Source organism: Nothobranchius furzeri, chromosome 5 (assembly GCF_043380555.1).
Source record: "Nothobranchius furzeri strain GRZ-AD chromosome 5, NfurGRZ-RIMD1, whole genome shotgun sequence".
NCBI lineage: Eukaryota > Metazoa > Chordata > Actinopteri > Cyprinodontiformes > Nothobranchiidae > Nothobranchius > Nothobranchius furzeri.
In genome coordinates this window covers 64,488,862-64,508,404 of record NC_091745.1, presented here as the reverse complement: position 1 = coordinate 64,508,404, position 19,543 = coordinate 64,488,862, and the positions used below count along the sequence as shown (strand labels likewise).

The window sequence follows — 19,543 nt, the reverse complement described above, 5'->3', positions numbered from 1 at the left end:
CTGTGTTGGTACAAGAAAACTGAAAACGTTCGCCCTCGAAAACCGGAGTTTGTGACCCTGATCAAAATCAGCAAAATAAAACAATCTTTGTCCTGCTCCCTGATCAGTCTGTTGGATTAGTTTCCAGCAGGCGTGATGATGAAGTTGTTTCTGGAGGATTAAGGAGACTTTGAGCTCTCTATGGATTTAATTTTGTTTGGATCAGATTTTTGTGCTTTTGATTGAATAAAAAATACATTAAAGATTATGTGGCAAGTCAACCTAATAATTACGTTAGAGATTATGCAGATGAAGTCAAGATTGTTTCTGTAATGATATTGTTGGAAGATCAGCATTAGCTGCCTGCTAGACGGTGAGCATCACCAGCGTGACTTCCAGAGGACCAATTTCAACAAAAGTTCAAATCTTTTCATTTTTTTTATATTGATATCGTTTAATTGATATGTTAGCCAAACTGTTAGCACATTTAAATCTTTCAAAAATCACTTTAAAACACAAGATCTTTTTCATGAAAAAGGCCTTTTTTTTGGCCTTCTTGTAAATTTTGTCCAGGCCAACCTGCCACTGCCTGGTTGAGTATAAAATTAATGGTGCCATCCCTTTTGAGAGGATGTGGAAGTGACGTGAAGTGTAATGATCTCAATCAGGGCCAGGGGTGAGAGACAGACAGAACTAATCACTGAGCGCTCCGCTAGCATAATGCAGTCAGTCGTCCTAATGACACTAGTCCTCCCGCCACAGCCATTACTCTCCTCGTGGTGAAAGGCAGATCAAACCGCTGAGGACTGCTCATAATTGGGCTAAACTTTGAGCAATGAAAGGACATTTCACATGTCCTGTATTAATCTGGGTGCCAGATTTTTACATTGGTAATTATTTGAGGGGAACTTGACGAGGGGTAAGTGAAGGAGTGAACTTGTGGCGTCTCACTGTTGCGATGAGGGGTGGAGGGGGGTTAAGGGGACAGGACCACATCCTACGCCTGATGAAGTTGTGAATAACTTTTTTTAAGTTTAGGTGTTTGTGCTCAGCTTGGCCAATATGTGGATAGCCAGTTTATAGGACCACTTTTAAACCTTGCCTTGACAAATACTCATCAACACAAAGCAATAAGAACCCCAATGTCATCCAAGGTGAGACTGTGAAATATTTTCTGTCAAAGCAAATAAAATTAAAATATTGAGTTTTTAAATTAAAAACAAATCAGCTCTTCTAAAAAGAAACACTTAATTTTACATTTGATTGTTGTCAGTTTTTATCCTAATTAATTGTTTTAAATGTGTGCATTTTATTTTTTACGTAATTATTTCAAGAAATATTGTAACCACGTTTTCATTCATTTATGAAAAAATTCACATTACTGACCATAATTCCTTTTTGTCGTAAACCAAATCTGCGTTTCTATTTACCTAAGCTATGAGGTCCTGATCAACTTCTATAGTTTTACATGAAAAGCTGCCGGATGACTTAGTGCTTCATCCTCTCCGTTTGAAATCACTGCGTTCTGCTGAAAATCCACCTCTCCACTTGTACAGATCTCAGATAATAGACCCCAAACCAAAGGGGAGACATCCTCTCCAAGCTTTAGCTCTCTTGTTTGCAGCTATTGTCCTGTTTGTAAGAAAACCGAGTTACAATCTCTCAGATACATCCATCACTTCACCCTTCTGGCCCGCGTTGGAAGTGCGAGGCGAGTCTACGGGGATCTTGGGGAAATCTTTTGGTCTTCTGCTTACAGCTTCTTGAAGAGACATCAAGAGAAGCTCCATTGATTTTTCTTTTTTGGCTTCTACTGAATTTCTGTACTGAGAGCCAGCAGGGGGTCCTCCCTGTAGGTGCAGTTTCAATAGTGCCACTCAAGACGGAGTGGGTCAAAACAGATTGTTTTAACGGGGGGTGGGGGGGGGGGTGGGGGGGGGGGGGGGACCAAAGCCTAAAAAGTTTATAGCAACTTTATTTCCCCCTCATTCTGCTTTGAGATGTTTTTAAAGGAGAGCAAGTTTGTCAGAGTTCTCCACCAAAAGGCCCTGCCAGCATTTTTCTGCTGACACTGACTTTGATGTGTGAATTAAAGGAAATTTGTGCTATTACCCCCACCCCGTCCCCGTCCAGTTCATTAAAGGTTTCACGCTGTCGGAGGCTTCTGCAGAATTTATGATCCAATTTACATCGTGTTGTTTTGTTTTCATTTTGAATTAACACCTTTGTGTTCATGGACAAATCTGTTTGATGTGATTATATGATACAGAGTTTTTCCTCTGGCTGGAGGTTTGTTTTTAGGGTATATTAGTACATGTTAGTTTGCCCGAGAATATTTGAAAGGTTAAGATGAGTTTTGGAACTTTGGTCTGATGAGACTAAACTGAAACTTTTTGGGCACATTTATGTTTACACAGTTCCCACAGTCAAACATGGTGGTGGGAGCATCATGTTGTGGGGCTGTTTTGAAGCCTCACCCCGATTTCACACTGGAAGCATCAGCGGCGCGAAACGGAAGTGGAACGGTTTTCTCGCGAACTTCAAAGCGGCCCTTTTCACACTGGGAGAGTCTTGACAACAGAATGGCTTCCACGCTGTTCTCTTCCCTGGATTTGCGAGATCCCTCGAGACTTCAAAGGTCACTGTTTGTTTATGCAATCAAAGCCAAAAAGAAGGAAACGTTTGATGTCGCTGTTTGGTGTCATATATTATGTTGTTCATCTCCACTGCCAGGATTAAAGCCATGAAAAACACACTGTTGCACTTCTGGAATGATACTGGGAGTAAATAAGCTGTTGAGTCACACGTAAGCTACACATAAATGAAATAGCATTTCTGTAGTACTTTTATTTTGAAAATTACTGGAGGTTTTAAATTGAAACCGTGTGAGATTTCCTGTCTTGTCCTATGATAACTGCGGAAATTGACATGTCTCAGAAGTGGCTAGCGGCAAAATCAGAACCCGATACCATCTTTAGCAAGGCGGCATGCTGCTTCTGGGACACATCTGGAAATTGCCGCATCATGGCTGGTTTGAAACACTCTATAGATTACAATGGATTCTATTTGAAGCAGTGGCGTTCTGCTGTCCTTCCATGCCGCTGATGCTTCCAGTGTGCAGTTGGGTTTAGACAGAATGAGTCTTGTTCAGGTGCATGGAATCATGAAAACAGAAAATTATCTTGACATTTTGAGGGAGAATATGGAGAAATCTGTTTGTAGTCTAGACTTTGATCCAGTGGCAGCTGGTAAAAAACAATCCAATAGACTTCTTAAAAATTATTGTTAGCATCTGGGTAATGGGCTCGACACACGGGAGGCGACATCGCCTCTCCTCCATTCATTTTCAATGAGACATGCGCAACAAAGCGATAATCGCGGGTCTCCCTCCTACCAAGCGAAACGTGAAAAACGTGCGTGTGAAATTTTGCGCTCGTGCATGTGTCGTGCACAGGCGACCCAGCAACGCGATCCCAGAAAGTTGAAACATTTTCAACTTTTCATCGCTGTCGCTCGGACGAGGACCAATCAACGGAGGTTTCATTCACTGACCAGTGAGCGGACAGGATGCTCCGTACATCTCCGAGCAAACATGAAGGAGAAGTTGATTATTATTATGCTTTATATAGTAAAATCAGAAGAAAGATTTATCAGAACTCTAGCAGCACCTTGTGAAACATCATATCTACCGCTTTTTAAACTCTGAACTGCTTAAATAACCTTAATGCCCTCCAACCTGACACAGCCAAACAAAACGACGGAAGTTTCGATTTCGCCATGGAACAGAACGCGTAGACAGCTTTGCCGCTGGCCGCTGCCACGGATCGCCTCCCGTATGTCAGGTAATAAATGTGACGGCGACAAATTTCGCTGATCGCGGCCGTTTGTCGCCTCCCGTGTGTCGAGTCCATTACTGCGCACAGCCACACTAGCTTGAATGCAAGCACTCCATCTCCAGCCGTTATCCAGAGATGTATCTCTGCAATTTAAGCTAACGAAATAAAACCTAGGCATTTTTTTGTATTATTTATTTAATTTATTATTAAAATAGAAAAAAAAATAATACTAACAATAAAATGAGGTTTCTCAAACGAAGAAAACGAAAAGGGAACAGAAAGAAGAAAACTTATATCTGCCCCTTTTTAACTATAATGACATTTTTACACTGAAATAACAATAATGATTTAGAAAGAAACATCTCAAAGCTAATGGCGTGTAGCACAAAAATAGCTAACAAGCTCTGAGATGACAATCCTGCTCAGAACCGGCCGCCTGGACTTCACACAATTTAGCAACAAAGGAGTAACCGGATGTCTTTTACATTTTGCGGGTTAATGCTGAAGGATTGCCGTGATGTTGTTCATCTTTGGAGTTGAACAGATTCTCCATGACTTCTGAGTAACGTAAACAGAAACACAAACAAACAACCAGCACAATCGCTGAGCCCCACTTTTGAAGGAATCGGTTAGAGTGTTAAAAACTGCTTAGTGTTGCTTTAAATTATCAGTGAGGGGAAGATAGAGAGAACGGTGAAAGGAGATCCAGAACATTCTAGAAGGCTAGCTATCTGTTTTCGGTAGCAGGGGCGCTTTTGGCCAGGGCCCCAGAAGTCTTTAATTCACAGATCCTGATTGGCTCAAAATTCTCCAGTTATCCCTAGCAATGAAATGTGATTGGCTGTTTAGCTGCAGTTCATGGGTACTGAATTGCAATAATGTTTTTTTATAGTGTTTTCAAAATAACAAACACTTGTTAATGGTCATTTATTTTTGTAGAGAAGTCAAGACTGTTTTCTAATAAATATGGCTTCAACAGTATGTGAAGGTCTTTAGTGGATAAAAGTGCTTTGGATAAAAGTGTCTGCTAAATAAATAAACATAAACATAGTGTTTTTTCAGACATTGATTCATTGTGCTTAGAACAGGTAGAGAAATTTAACCCTTTGTGATTTTACCCAACATTATAGAAAGTGAAACATTAGCTAATAGCCTCGCTCATTATGACTACCAGACTTTGTGAAGCAGTCAGTGATTTTTGTCTCTCTCCTTCAGGATGCATCTATCGCTCACCGTTTCCACGTTATGAGAGAGAAACATCCTGAGAAGTTCAACAGCAGGTATGTTTGTGTCGGATGAAAAGCTAAAGTCTGGGATTACATTTTTAATAAAACATCAATAAAAATGTAATATTTGCTATAGTAATTATTAATGAATAATTATTATTATTAATTATTAATGCTCAGTGTTTATTAATAGTAGAACAGTTAATAATAAAAACGTTAAGTCTGCTGTTGTCAGAAAGCACTCCAAATGTTGATATAATAATATTTCCTAACCAAGGCTCTGTATACAACTCAACTCAACAACTCAAATCTTGATTTCAAAAATATTTTGTCAGACAAATCTAACCGAATAGATATACAATGTTAAACAAGCTAGCCTAAAACAAAATAAACTTAAAACAACACATTTTAAAAAATCAAGGAAGTGGTTCTCTCATATTTGTTTAAAAACCTCAGCCAAAAGCACGGCTCGGTCCAAAATGAACAATTGGACCATCTGATTGATTGTCTGTCTCACCGGACCACCACACTTCCCTGGGTTCTCCACTCATCACACACACACACACACACACACACACACACACACACACACACACACACACACACACACACACACACAATCAGAGAAGGAGAAACAACTACCACTTCAACTTTAGGACAAACTACCAGAGTTTGTAAAAGAAAAACACCATTAAGTCACGGACAACTAAAGACACTAGAAAACAGCGACTGGTGTTTTACACACTCTTGTTTACTGTGGAAATGCACGTTCCACTAACAGGCATGACGTGACGTGACCTAGGGATGATAGCCGATGGGAGGGGTGAGCGTTCCGTGACTGTGTTTGTGATTAGAAGCTAGCTTGTTTTGCAGATTAGCCATAGAAACTTTACAGACTGTACTACACAGTTTTCACCTTTTGCATCCATTTATCCGGATTTTAAAAACCACATTGAAGAAAAGTGTATTTTGTGTTTTTCTGTATATTTACAGAAAGGTGATCTGCTGCAGGACGGCAGATCTCAGTGATTAAAGGTCAATGTTTGAGGCGTTTAATGGATTTATTGCTTTTCAGTTCACATTTTTTTTATTTATTTATCTGATTGCTCACTTTCTGGTTTGCACACGCTGTGGAACTGAAAAGGTAAAAAATATATAATTTTAAAAGATTTACAAGAATCAATCCCAGGGTTAGGGTTAGGGCTACCCCTAACCCTAACCCATGAAAGTGTTACACATACCTTAATTGATATAACATTTTTTACTTCTTTGAAACAAAGAAGAATAAATAAAGGATGGTTTAAACCTTTTGCACAGCACTGAGCCCATGGCCTGTTGTGAAACATGGTTATAAATAGGTCTACAGGTTTCCTTGTGCACTCGTATAATTTAATTTAAAAATTGACTTAAAGAACATTTATTTATCTACCTGCTGCTGCCAATAAACTATTATTGGAGCCTTTTTATATATAATCGGTTTTATTTGAGATTATGTTAGAAACCAGATCTGCTTAAGAAAAATAAACAACTATTCTCAGGTGACTTCAATGCGTCATCGTTACAAGTTTAAAAATAACATCCACATCGGGAGTCTTGATTAACAAATAATAATCTCAAAACCGAAGGATAAATAATCCCAGAAACCAAATCAGGTTACTGTCTAAATATATCAGCAGTGTGTACTTACTTTGTATTCACTCAGCATGTTTACTGGACAAGCAGCATATTTAGCATTTGTAATTACCTCCAGGAGATGTGTTCACCTTTGCAGATGAACAAATGTGGCGTCCATGTTTCCATCAATATTTAACATCTCCGATACATCTCCACTTACACCAGGGAGTAATTGCGGACCTAATTGAATTTGCTTGGCTAGTTTGACATCATGGATCAGTCAAACTGATGACACACAGGCCCTAATAATCCCATTTGTACTCATTACCATATTTTACCCTGGTCTTACTCCAACACTCAGCCAGCCTTCCTCCTGCAGCTCCAACATGATCGTAGGGCTTAGAAATGGTCTGAAGACAAGGGAAAGAGGGTTTTAGGTAAACGAGGGTGTGTTTTCAATGATAACCAACGGTTACGGTGGTAAACGTGTTAGATAAAGAGCTGGAACGAGAAAGACGATCAAATCTAGAAGGTTCTGAATAAAGTATCAGGGTGAGGAAAGGTTTTCCTCAACAGCTGTTGGTAAATATTGTTTTGTCGCTTTTCGTGTCAACATGCTGCACCGACGTCTCAAGATTGTTTCGCACCATCTTGAGGCGTTGTGAAAAATGATTGAGATATTTTAAGAAAATTATTCTGTCTGTTATTTGAATTCAATTAATAATTCACATGGGGGAATGAGTTTAGGATCTCTCTATTACACACTATCCTTGCCCATTTAAAAATGCATGATTATAGTTTTTCAAGGTAGCACGGATTGTGTTAGATTTGTCCAAAGGGCTTCTGTCCATTGGAAGTTTAATCAAACTTATCACTGAGTCATTTTCCTGCAGCTGGAAGCTCTTTCTCTTAAACCACAATGACAATTCAAGACAAGTTTATCATGATGAGAGAGAAGGAAAGAGTTTTACAATCCAGTCTGGAGCCAAGTCGGCTTTGGGCAGAAATCTACTGATGAGAAACTTTTGTTCTTTAGGTTTTAGTAGTCGAGTAAAACTACCTGTACAGGCCATTATTGTTACTAATACTAAATCATCTATTTTGTATCATTATATAACAATATTAACACTAAAGCTTGGTTTATGCTTGACGCATTCACTTTCCGCGCGGTGATGCGGCTCGCGGTTGGAACGCGCTTCACAACTCGCAGCGTTTATGGTTCGTGCGGCTCGTCTCTGCGGTGAGCCAATATTCTCCCAAACTGAAAGGGGCAGCATGGAGCTCTACGGCATGCACCCAACACTACACCATAGTAGAAGTAGAAATCACTGTTTACAACATGGCATTTCAGCATTTTTAACAGCGTCCTCGTCTTTTCCGACAGTGCGAGCTATTTCTCTCCAAGAATTATTAACAACATGTTGATCACGGTGATCTCTGAGAGCTGAATCATACAAATGTCTGTATTTACGAACCTCTGCCATACTAGTTCTTGCCGGTCCGCCATGTTTTTCCGCGTCCGTTCGTCCGCGTGGTTAGAAATTTTCCGAGGTGCGCGTTGCGGAAATTCTGGGCCGTGCAGAGGCGCGGTGGAGGGGTGTGGTTGTTAAAATGACGCAACTTTTCCGCGCGGAGCCGTGCGGACCTCGCGGACGCGTCAAGCATAAACCAACCTTAATAAAGAGCTATTGTCAGCCCTCACCACCTGTAGATCCTCCACCAGAGGGCAGCACACATTTGTAGGACAGGATATGGCAGGTTTCTGGTGAAGGTACTAATCCTGGTACTCTATTTGGACACATAAAGACCAGAAGAGGTTTGCCAGGAATTTGCTAAATAATTTACAAGAGGTTCAATCTTGTTTTTGTTTGCTTATGTGGGTCACGAAGGTAGCAGCTCCAGTAGAGCAGCCTTAACTCATTCATTTCCTGATCAGTAAAGCCCTTCGCTGCCAGCGTTTTTCAGCGTTTTCATGAGCTTTACCTAAGACATAAATGGCAACAAGTGATCAGTAAACAGTGTGAGGTGATCTGTACCTTACACACCAACACAACACAGCCTGACAATGGCGGTGATGTTGAACATTCTACTCAGTCTCAGGCTTTTTGTCAGAGTCTGAAACAATAAACGGCTGCAGGCAAAGCGAGGCAACAAGCAGAAAGCTCTGGAACAAGCAGTAACTCCTCTAGTCGTTTCCGGACTAGGTCAGCACACTAGGATCCTCAACCAAGCAGGTATTGCAAATCTGGAAGTCAAACCAAACTGCACCCATCCATGTCACACTGAGGAGTGCCGTTGGAAAAAGGCTGTGTGTGTTGAGGGAAGTCCAACTATATCTAGTCAGTACAACTCAAATTCTTCCACAAGCCTCAGCTCCTTCCCCACCAGAAAGGTGATGATCCACGTCTCAAATGCCATTTTGTGATTCTGAGGATTGGACTGCCAAAGCCTCCTATCTGTTCTCCCACATGATCCCCAATAAAACACAGAACACTTAATGTTCCTCCTAAAGGTTGTGCATCCACAAACGGATGAGACCACAAAATTGTTTGGGCCTCATTGGTGAAACCCCGACAGGTGCTCACACACGGCGCCCTAACCCCAGGCCTGGCTGCAGGTCGTGACCCGAGTACCGAGATGAATGACTGGTTACGTAGTAAAGCACCTTGGGGAGTTCTACAACTATAGAGTGCTATGTGATTACAGGTCATTTACCATTTTCTTTGTTTGCATCTAAAGACAACTTATACACATTCTCAAAAGACTTTGCTTCATTCTCACCTTCTGATGACTCATCGTCTTTATGTACAGTGAGAAGGCTCTCTTCATTACTTTATTAGACTAAGGTCAAAGTCATTGATCCTTTGTCTTCTATAAAAAATGTTTTATTAATTTGAGGATCATAATTCAATGTAAATTATCAATAATACAAAACTTACTTAGATTCAAATGCAAGAAAAACATTTTTCTCCGTCCAATAAAAGAAGAAATGCCATCTAACAGTATTTACGTATTATGTCTTTATAACCAGTGATATTAGTATAATAACCCAGTCTTCTCCACTGGATGCGTAAGCGGCACGCAACGTAATAGACGCGTTTTACCCACAAGCTCCCTTCCCACCAGGAGCATTTCAGATGAGAAATGGCAGCGAAAACACAGCTGGTCACTCAAGGTCACGAAATGATGGCAGGATTGCAAAACTAGGTGTGATTTCAGAAGTTCACACGAAAACAAGCAAGGAGAGAGATGGCTGTATTTATCCTAAAAGGTCTGTGGTTTATTTTATGATCTGTTTACCCCAGCCACAGAAGTTTCACAGGAAATTATGTACTTTAATTATTAGTTAAGCAACATGACTTTTACTTTGAAAGTTTCTGGTTGTTTTACACCGCTGTTGTGTTTGCCTTCCTGTTTGGTGTATTATGAACTGTTGGAAGCATAGTGCGTAAAAATAGATTTGAAGCGTAAGCAACGCATTCTTCGCAGACGTTACAGGACCCATATGCATGCGGAGGGAAGGCCCAGTGACATTTAAACATGTCAGGTGGGGTTTATTTTAATGTCTAAAATATTTTGTGAACATTTTTTAAGCTGTGCAGTTAAAAGCCACCGTAACACATAACAGGTAAGTAGTTTATGTTGTAGGTACAAAAGGCCAAGCTCTCTGAGAAATCGAATCCAAATCAAGACGTAGAGTTGTGCAGTACTGCACAAAACCCTCCCCACATGCAGACAGTGTTCTTTATGAAACCTGATTCATGTGTGTCTGGAATATTAAAGGGGCATTATGGAAGTTTGACAGCCAAAACATGTATAGAAATAATACATTTCTTCTTCATACATTCTCCTGCAATGCCCTGGTCCTGTAGAATGAGCCCTGGCATTTTTACTGTGATTGCCTTTTTTCTGTAAAATCACAGAAAAAGAGAGCTGCTCGGGTCGAGCAGGCTGCTTCATGCGCGTTCACGCTCAGGCATCGCCCGTAGCATTTGCTATCCGTAGCTTTAGCAGCAGAGAGAGGTAGTGCCACTTTGTCGCTGTTCCTAACGCCTAGTGACAAACTTAGTTACATTTCTGAGGACCCTTAGCTACTTTCTGTAGCACTTTCTTCTAGATATTTCCTGCAAATTAGCAACAAAATAGCCATTTTCGCTCCGAACCGTTCTTTGAACGTTGTTTCAGGTGTCATCAAGGATATAAATGTTACAGATACGTAGGTCATCATCAGCGCTTTAGCTCACCTAGTAAGACGTCGGACTCTCGTACAGAAAACCTGGCTTCGATTATGGATGCGAATATAATTTATTTAGCGTTTCTTTTTACATTAATGGTATAGTTTTTTACAGTAAGATGCCCAAATTTTTATTTGAGACTCACCGAACGGCATTGAATTCACAGATAAAAAAGATGTGGGTTCAACTTTCATTTTGGAACAATTTTCCAAGCAATGGAATGATCTGAGCATGCAGGAGGACTGACCCATCATAAACCTTTGTCGGCGGCGCTGAAGAGAAAGGTACAGAACCAAATTATTTAATTAATTAGCTGCGCGTTCTCCTGTCCTCTGTCCTCCGGGCCACACACACACACGGGACTGTCTCAGCTGTTATTTTCGTTAAGGAGTGTGCACGTACAGCATGCGCGCCTCGTGCACGAGCCTACTATTGAAGCTGCCGTTGCGCTTTGGCCTGAGGGGGCAATCACGAGCATAAAAATTCAAAACTCTGTAAAGTCCCTTTAAACACAAAGAAACGATGATGACGAGAATATCGTCACAAATAGATACTCCTGTTTAACCAGTAGGGGGCGACAACAATAACATTAACAGTTATAGGACAAGAGAAGAAAATCCACAGCATGGATTATTCCTGAGAAGCTTTACCTTTGTTTATTATTTAACATGATGCATTATGCAAAATACATCCTGCTCTTATTATGTACATTTTCACTTTGTAGTCAGGGTCAAGAGATTAATTAGTAATAATTCGTAATAACTGGTAAAAAACAGCATTGTTGCTGGAGTTTGGGTTATAGCGATTGTCTGCATAAGTGTGACCACTGTTACATTTATCTAAAAAATTTGCACAAAGGTGCTTAAAAACTGCATTTCAAACTGGTTTTAATCCAAATTTAAGCCTGCATGTGTGAACATGTTTGCAGCATGTCTGCATCGGTTTGGCTGATTTCTCATGTCTGTCATTCTGAAACCTCCCCTAAGATGACTAAATAAATCATAAAACGAGAGCTTTGTGAAGAGAAAAATGTCAGATTGTGAGTTAGGATGTCCCATTTGGGTCTTCACATCCGATATGAACCGATCTTTACATTTAACTGGTCTGACCTTAGCAAAACTGAATATTTAATTAGCTTTAATTACAGAGTAAACGGCATAATCAGGCAACACTTCATTATGAGATGGGGGAGTTGTTGATGAAAAGCAGGGGTCGTACTTTGTCTCTTTTCTTCTTCCTCTGTTCATTTCTCTCATTCTTTCCATCTTCTTCTGTGTTTGCACCTTGGGGTGATTACCAGGGTGAAGGTGTGAAGATTTGACACTCGGCAGATAGATTCATTTACTGCCACTGCCGGACCTGGAGGTGATAATGAGGTCGAGGATTAAAAGTAGACAATCAGTTGGCCTGTGATGAGTCCTCCTCCCTCCACGCCCAACCACTAGTTTAAATATACTGGATATACTGGTCCCACCCACCTGGTTTGGATCGTCTCCAATGTAATTACATGCTAATCTTTGACTCTGAGGGGAATAAGTGAGATAAACAAGAACAGAGACGTAGAAACGGGAGAGACGTTAGAGAAAAATACATTTTTATTTTTTTGACTGTCGTACTATTTGTGTGTTAGAAAAAAATGAAAAACACATTTAAGTATGCAGTCATATGCCATAACACTATCACCACCAACGCTAAACTTTTACTTAAACTACCAAACCTTCTAAAATGTTTGTACCCATTCTTGGTTTCAAATTTTCATCAATTCAATTCAATGAAGTTTATTCAAATAGCGCCAAATCACGACAAGAGACGTCTCAGGGCACTTCACAAAGTAAACATTCCATTTGGGCTACATGGTGGCGCAGTTGTTAGCACTGTTGCCTCGCAGCACGAGGAGTTTCTTGTTCTCCCCATGCATGCATGGGTTTCCTCCGGGTACTCCGGTTTCTCCCACAGATCACAACATGCCCTATAGGTTATAAATTGTAAGTCGCTTTGGATAAAAGCGTCTACCAAATAAACGAACAATTCACAGACCCCCCCCCACACACACACACACACACACACACAACATATATACCAAGTAGTATTTCTAAAGCTACATTGTGATTTCTTAGTAAATATTATATATATTAAGAGATAATTTTTCGTCATTTGTGTGCGAAAAGGGTTTTTTTCCTTTTCTGACTGCAGATCCCAAAGCAGCGTAAAACCGACGCGATGGGATTTCCGCTGATGCGGCACCGAACCAGCTCATTTAACCACACCTAAACCTTAACTTATCACTATTTATAACCTTCCCCTCACCCTCATCCTAACCTTAACCCTCTTGCTACCTAAAATGTTGCTCTCACAGTGATCAAGCATTTGTTTCCCATGCATTCTGACTGTGAGTTTTCGTATTTGCCGCCCAAGGGGAACGTTAGAACATACCATTCCCCTCGGTCCAAACCCGACCAATGACGAGGCGGCTCCCGCCATTCACTTCATAGAGCCGGCTTTTAGAGCGACCGACACATCACTAACGTGTTAGCTAGCAAGATGGCTCAGGTTAGGATAGGGGTGAGGGGAAGGTTAAATAACAAGAGGATAAGGTTAGGGTGAGGTACAATGAGCTTGTTTGGTGCCCTTGCTGCGGACATCCCATCGCGTCAGTTTTACGCTGCATTGGGATCTGCAGTTAGAAAAGGGAAAAACCCCTTTTCGTACATAAGTGACGAAAAAGGGCACTTTTGGTGTCAGGGGTCTGGCGCGGAGGGACCAAGCGTTTGTTTTTGACGCACTGGGAGTGAGAATGTGTTGACGTACTCGGTATGTATACAGTACATAATCTAGAATCTTCTGGTGCTGATCCATAACAGTTGCTCAGAGCGGACTAGTTTATTTTTATACATGGACTGCAGTACCCATACTTGACCACAGGGTGTCATTCTTCATACATTTTTAAACGGTGTGCACAAAGACCAGGTTTGTACATGAATATTACTCTGTTGGGTTGGACATGTGTTTTTGAAAACATGAAGATAAGAGTAAAAACAAAAGCTTAATTTCAGTTTAAACCCAAATGTCTCATGGTTTTCTGTCTTAACTCATTCACATAAATCAAAGAGGCAACAGATGAGAGGAAATTCATTTAACATTTTATTATATTTGCCTAAAGTCTGTTACTCTGAGCATTTTATTAGGTAATAAAAGTAAGTCTTTGTTGATGACTTTTTTTTGTTTTTGGGTAGAACACATTTATCCAAGCAATTTTAAGTAATCTTTGTAATTTTCTTAATACACTTTTACCTGCAGCAAAAAAAAAAAAAAAAAAAAAAAGAATAAATAGTAAAAAATAAACAAGCCTTAGTCAATCAGTTAGACTTTAGGTCTCCAGTGAAAAATTACCCAAATCGTCATTAAAAATAAATGCTCACTTCACATTTCTCCCTCAAGATCCAGGCTTTTGGCTCATATTTGTTATTTCTTCTCTGTGCTGAACGTCCGTACTAATCAGGCAACACTGAATCTGTGAAGGGAAACATCTGATTTGGGAATTGTAAGCTGCAGAAGCAAAGCTGCTGCTGTGTGTATTTAGTATAGTTTTTTTCCCCGCAGCATCCATTCCAGCACCCTGAAGTTCTCATGATATTTGCTCTGAATACGCACACCTATATTTGGTCCTGGGACTTCTAACACCACCAGCACGCCCCTCTGGAGCCTCTGTGCGCCCACAGGTTCTGGCTGTGCTGTGTAACCATCATGAGTTAACCTTTCCTGAAGGCACAGGGAAGCCCAGGCATGAAGCACTCTTTAGCATAATGAGTGTGTTCATCAAAGCCCCGCCATGTGCTGGATGGGGCCGCGGATTCACCAACACACACTCGCACGCGTGTGGGTGTTTAGTGTTGGTTTGGGAGCAGCGCCACAGGTGATGATGTTTTATTTTACACGTGCACACTCCACGCTCATTCACACACTTGTGCACATGTGTAACCCCCCCCCCCCCCCCCCACACACACACACACACTCTATCCTAATTTGAGGCTGAAGTCATTTGTGTGACCAAAATGTCATCTATAATTAATGACCACTTGAGTGTAAGTTTCAAGGATCTCACCTGTAACCCTGCCCTCAGCTGACATGCACGCGTGCACACACACACACACACACACACACACACACACACACACACACACACACACACACACACACACACACACACACACAACAAACGGATTCTGTACATCGACTTAAAGGATTAAGGCGGTGGTACGTAGTTAAACATTTGAAAGTAACTTTTAAAAGGCTTAACTGTGACTATCCCTGTTCTGTGATATAAAACATCTAATCTTTCATCATTTACTGTATATTTTCCTAGAGCCTAGAGCATCATGGCCAGTGGAAATGATTATCCACAAGCGAGAACTGTCAATCAACAAGAATGTGCCCCAGTACCCAGCATGCAATGCGGGGTGACACAGACGTGCCTCAGTCAGCTGAGGCACCAACATTAATTGTGCTGCTATCAGTTCAGTGGATTATAAACAAAAATTAAACCGTTTTCTGGTTTTTCATATAGTTGATATAACTCAGAGAGACCGATCATATTTCAACAGTAACAAGTTACAATGATTTCTCAGTGAACTTGGTCTTAAAGTGATAATGTGTAGTTTACTGCAGCTACATACATTTCAGAGCAGTTTTACACCATATTGCCGTGACGGTCGCTAGTTAAAACCTCGCCGCGACTCCTCAGGTTTTGATGGTCCTTCGGTTAATTCTGCTGAGAGAATGCAATGCTGATTGTAGTTTTCTGGCGCTGTTGTTTCCAGATCTGCTCGGGGTCCTGCGCCTGATGATGACATGATCATACTACGGCAATACCACTTGTTAAATTGCATCTCTTTTTCAATTCAGTTTTTTTTTTCAAATATGTTTTAGAAAGATTTTAGCAGTTTTGCTATTAAATTCACATTTCTCACTGCCTAAATGTATTTGAACGTGATAACGTAACTTCCGTAGGTCGGACTTCCAGAAAATCATCTAGTGTGACGTCATCGCCAAGCGCAGGACCCCGAGCCGACTAGAAGGAAACATGGCGTCTAATATGGCACCCCCCAAAGATGCCTAGACCCAGCACTGTAGACTTGACTTTTATGGTTAAATGGTATAAAGCCGCCACTATTTTTCAATAACTGAACATCACTTTACTCCTTTTCATTAATGTTTAGATGGATATTTCCAGAGATTAATGGTAAAAACTAAACACTGAGTGTCTTTAAAGTCACACACAACTACACAGATGGATTATATTGTTGGGTGACTTTACACAAAAGATGATCTTAAATTTCTATTTATTCCAGAGTTTTCTGCTTCTAAAACATTAGAAAATAGGAAAAACCAATGAACCTTTTTGATAATTTATATATTGTTTGGTAGGAGAAACATGTCATAGTCGTTGCTCTGCAACAGAGAAAAATACATTTTTCAAGATGTTTGCTGCGTCTCTTCAGGCAAAACAAAGCAGTTGGAGTCATTTCTCAACCTGCCATTCGAGTCAGAGAGCTCCAGGCAGTGTCATGTTAAACAGAACAGTGCATTGATGCAATGCACAAAGAGCTGGTTATGTCAATTTGATATTTATCACCTCTGATCAAGAAGAAATTAGTGTGAAAATAAGGTCGTAGATCACAGCAGGTTAGATTAAGTGTCAGAGGCGAAGAAAATCAATGGCAGAGTGCCTCCTGTTTGGTGTGGCCGGTGGGAAGTGGATCTGAAGGTGCTGCGACCCCAGGACAGTGATGCTGCGCTGAAGCTCAGTGCCTCTGACGTCCTTTAAAACTCCGACTTGACGGCGGCAGCCGGATGGTAACATGGCCGTAACGCTTGGATTCGGGCTGTTCAGGCACACTTTTCCACACCTCTCCTGTCATCTATTTGAAATGCTCTTTAACACTTGTTTATTATTTTTGTCTTGAGCCACACAATTTGAATTCCTGGTCTCTCTTTTCAGGGTTTGTTTTACAAATTGTTTGTGCAAACAAACGACACCTCAGAGATGGTGGAAACCTGAGCCTCTGTTGTGTTTGGACCAGGCTACACCTGATCTCACGTGTGCGCCGCCAAAGTTATTACTACAGAAACGCTTTGCATCTGCAGGAGAAATCTCAGAAAGCTGAAACACGCTTCTGGTTTGTTAATTTTCAAAAGTAAAACGCGAAAGAAACTCCTATGGTCCGCTGGCTGGATGCACTAGTCTAATGTCAGCCAGCGGGTTGACTAAATGGCCTCCTTATGTTCACCTTTATTACTCTTTAGACAAAACAAGATTGTTTTAATCCACCTTAAACGTATTTCCTCACTCATCACACTCATCGGTCATCCTTCATGTTAAGACAAGCTGGCCGCTGTGGAAGATGCTCCTCTGTGTTTGGCATCAGTCTGCAGATTAATAACGACGACCCCATCCAGCCAATGGGATGCTCCTAATTACCTAATGAACAGGGACAGGAAGTGATTTGTTGCCACGGTGCCCTTGTTAGGTTAAGTGGTGAGAATTGAGCGGATGGTCAGCCGTTGTCTCTTACAGGATCTGGTCTCCCAGTATGGTTTAGTTTAGGTAATACCACAGTTCTCGTAATATTTTGATGCTATTTAGCTAATGATGAAAATAAGTTTGCATCTAGTTCTACATTTGTTTGATCAAACCGGAGCTGATTGTCTAACAGTGTGCATTTTATGTATTTAAAGCTGCAAAAATGCTTAAAAAGTATAACAACCCATTAATTATTACTTTATATATGTCTATGATCATTATGTACATGGCATACAAAAGAAGTTGGCAAAGAACATTGCAATTATGAGAAAATGTAAATTCCTTCTGGACCACAAAGCTCTACTAATCTTGTATTACGCATTTATTCTCCTCTATCTTAGCTACTGCGCAGAGGTCTGGGGTAATACCTACAGTAGCCATTTGGAGGCAGTATTTAGACTTAAAAAAAAAGCTATTAGGATTATACATAATGTTGGTTTCACAGACCATACTAATACACTTTTCATGAAGTCTAAAATCTTAAAACTTGAAGATCTAGTTAACCTAAAGTCAATGCTAATTTTGTACAAAGCAAGACAGAATCAATTACCAGTCAATATTCAACAGTCGTTTTTTGATAGAGAGGGTAGATACAATTTGCGGGGATCAAATAATTTCAAAGAGGTATGCGCCCGCACAACTCTCAAAATGCATATCCAGAAGAGGTGTAAAGCTTTGGAATGGTTTAGATGACAACTTACAGAGTGTTGCTAGTCTAATACAATTTAAAAGACAATATAAGATGACTGTTATTAAGAAATATGCTGAGAATATGTGATGGAAAAGCTTCTTGGTTTTATTTTGACTATGTGTTGTTATATAAAAGAACAGTACAAAATATAAAATTGAATAACAAAATATGCATGAAAGGTTCATTAACAAAACATTTACTGTCAAAACGTCTAATATTGTAAATAGTATAATATTGTAATGTGGGGTAGGTGCAAGTAAGCTTCTTTGCTTCAGCCTACTCTATTTGAGCACTGTTGTAATGTTGTGAAATTTGAAAGAATACAGCAAATGAAACAGCTCAATGAACGTGTGTGAGGGATTTATCTCCTCACTAGTTATGTCTCTTGTTTCTGTTTAATCCTGTATTTCTGTGTGTGTTTTAGGTCAAACAAGCTTGGTAATCTATACATTACTTTAAGTTAAGTTGATTTATTGGTGATCATCACTCCTTTCCTTCTGAGGTCATTTTTTTAAGTGTTGCCATGGAAGCGCGCCCATAGGCAGCCATGATCACTTCCTGGTGTGCTTAATCAGCTCTACTGATGGAGAAGCTAACTGACTGGGGGGGGGGGGGGGTGGGGGGGGTGGGTATTTTGTGTTTGTTTAAGTGTAGTAGTTGTTGTTGTTGTTCTTTTGAGTTAAGGTAGGAGGTAAATATGTAAATAGATTGTTTGAAATATTTTGTCGAGATGTACTTAATTGATTGTAAGATTTCAAGCTAATTGTTTCCCCTGACCATGTCATAATGGTTGGTTCTTCTAAGGTAGCTTTAAAAGGGCCAGATGGATTTAGCACTGTTGATTGGTTGGTTGGTTGGTCGATTGCTTGCTAAGGGGAATCCATGCCCCAATGTCATGGATTGTTTGCATTAAAAAAAAAGATAAAAAGTCAGAGCTCTGCAGCATCCTGGACTCTTGCTTTTGCTTCTGTTGACAAACATCTGGTAACATCCTGAGTGAGTAACAAGGCAGAGGCTCTGTCTGAGCCAAAACCTTACAATGTGCTAAATAAATGTTATTTATATGAATGAGACAATACTGTATGAAATTAGGAAACAATTTAATTTTTGGCATGTTAGCAGCATTTTTACATTTCACTTTTCCATATAATTAAAATGACTTGATTAGATACATATTTTTGTGTATTTCTGGTATGTATGGTTGCATTTTGATAAATTATCAGGTAGAAAATGGAAGATAGACCAAAGCAGTAGCAAAAGAAGTGTGCTCTGCAGGTCAATCAAGCCTTGTATTGTAGCGTTATCAGGTCCATGACTGGCCTGAGCAGTTTCGCGTCTTGCCAATTGCAGCGCTCTATCAAAGATGGCATTGGCTTGTTTGA

The 19,543-nt window shown here is 40.3% G+C and overlaps 1 protein-coding gene across 2 annotated transcripts in view; it reads left to right on the top strand.

Annotated features, from left to right (window-relative positions):
- Positions 1-19,543, top strand: part of dgkb (diacylglycerol kinase, beta) — a 115,016-nt gene that overhangs the window by 54,030 nt on the left and 41,443 nt on the right. For both annotated transcript variants that reach the window (XM_015949822.3, XM_015949821.3), the window contains one exon: positions 5,031-5,095. In XM_015949822.3, the coding sequence (XP_015805308.3) occupies positions 5,031-5,095 (65 nt within the window). The remainder of the gene's footprint in view (positions 1-5,030; positions 5,096-19,543) is intronic.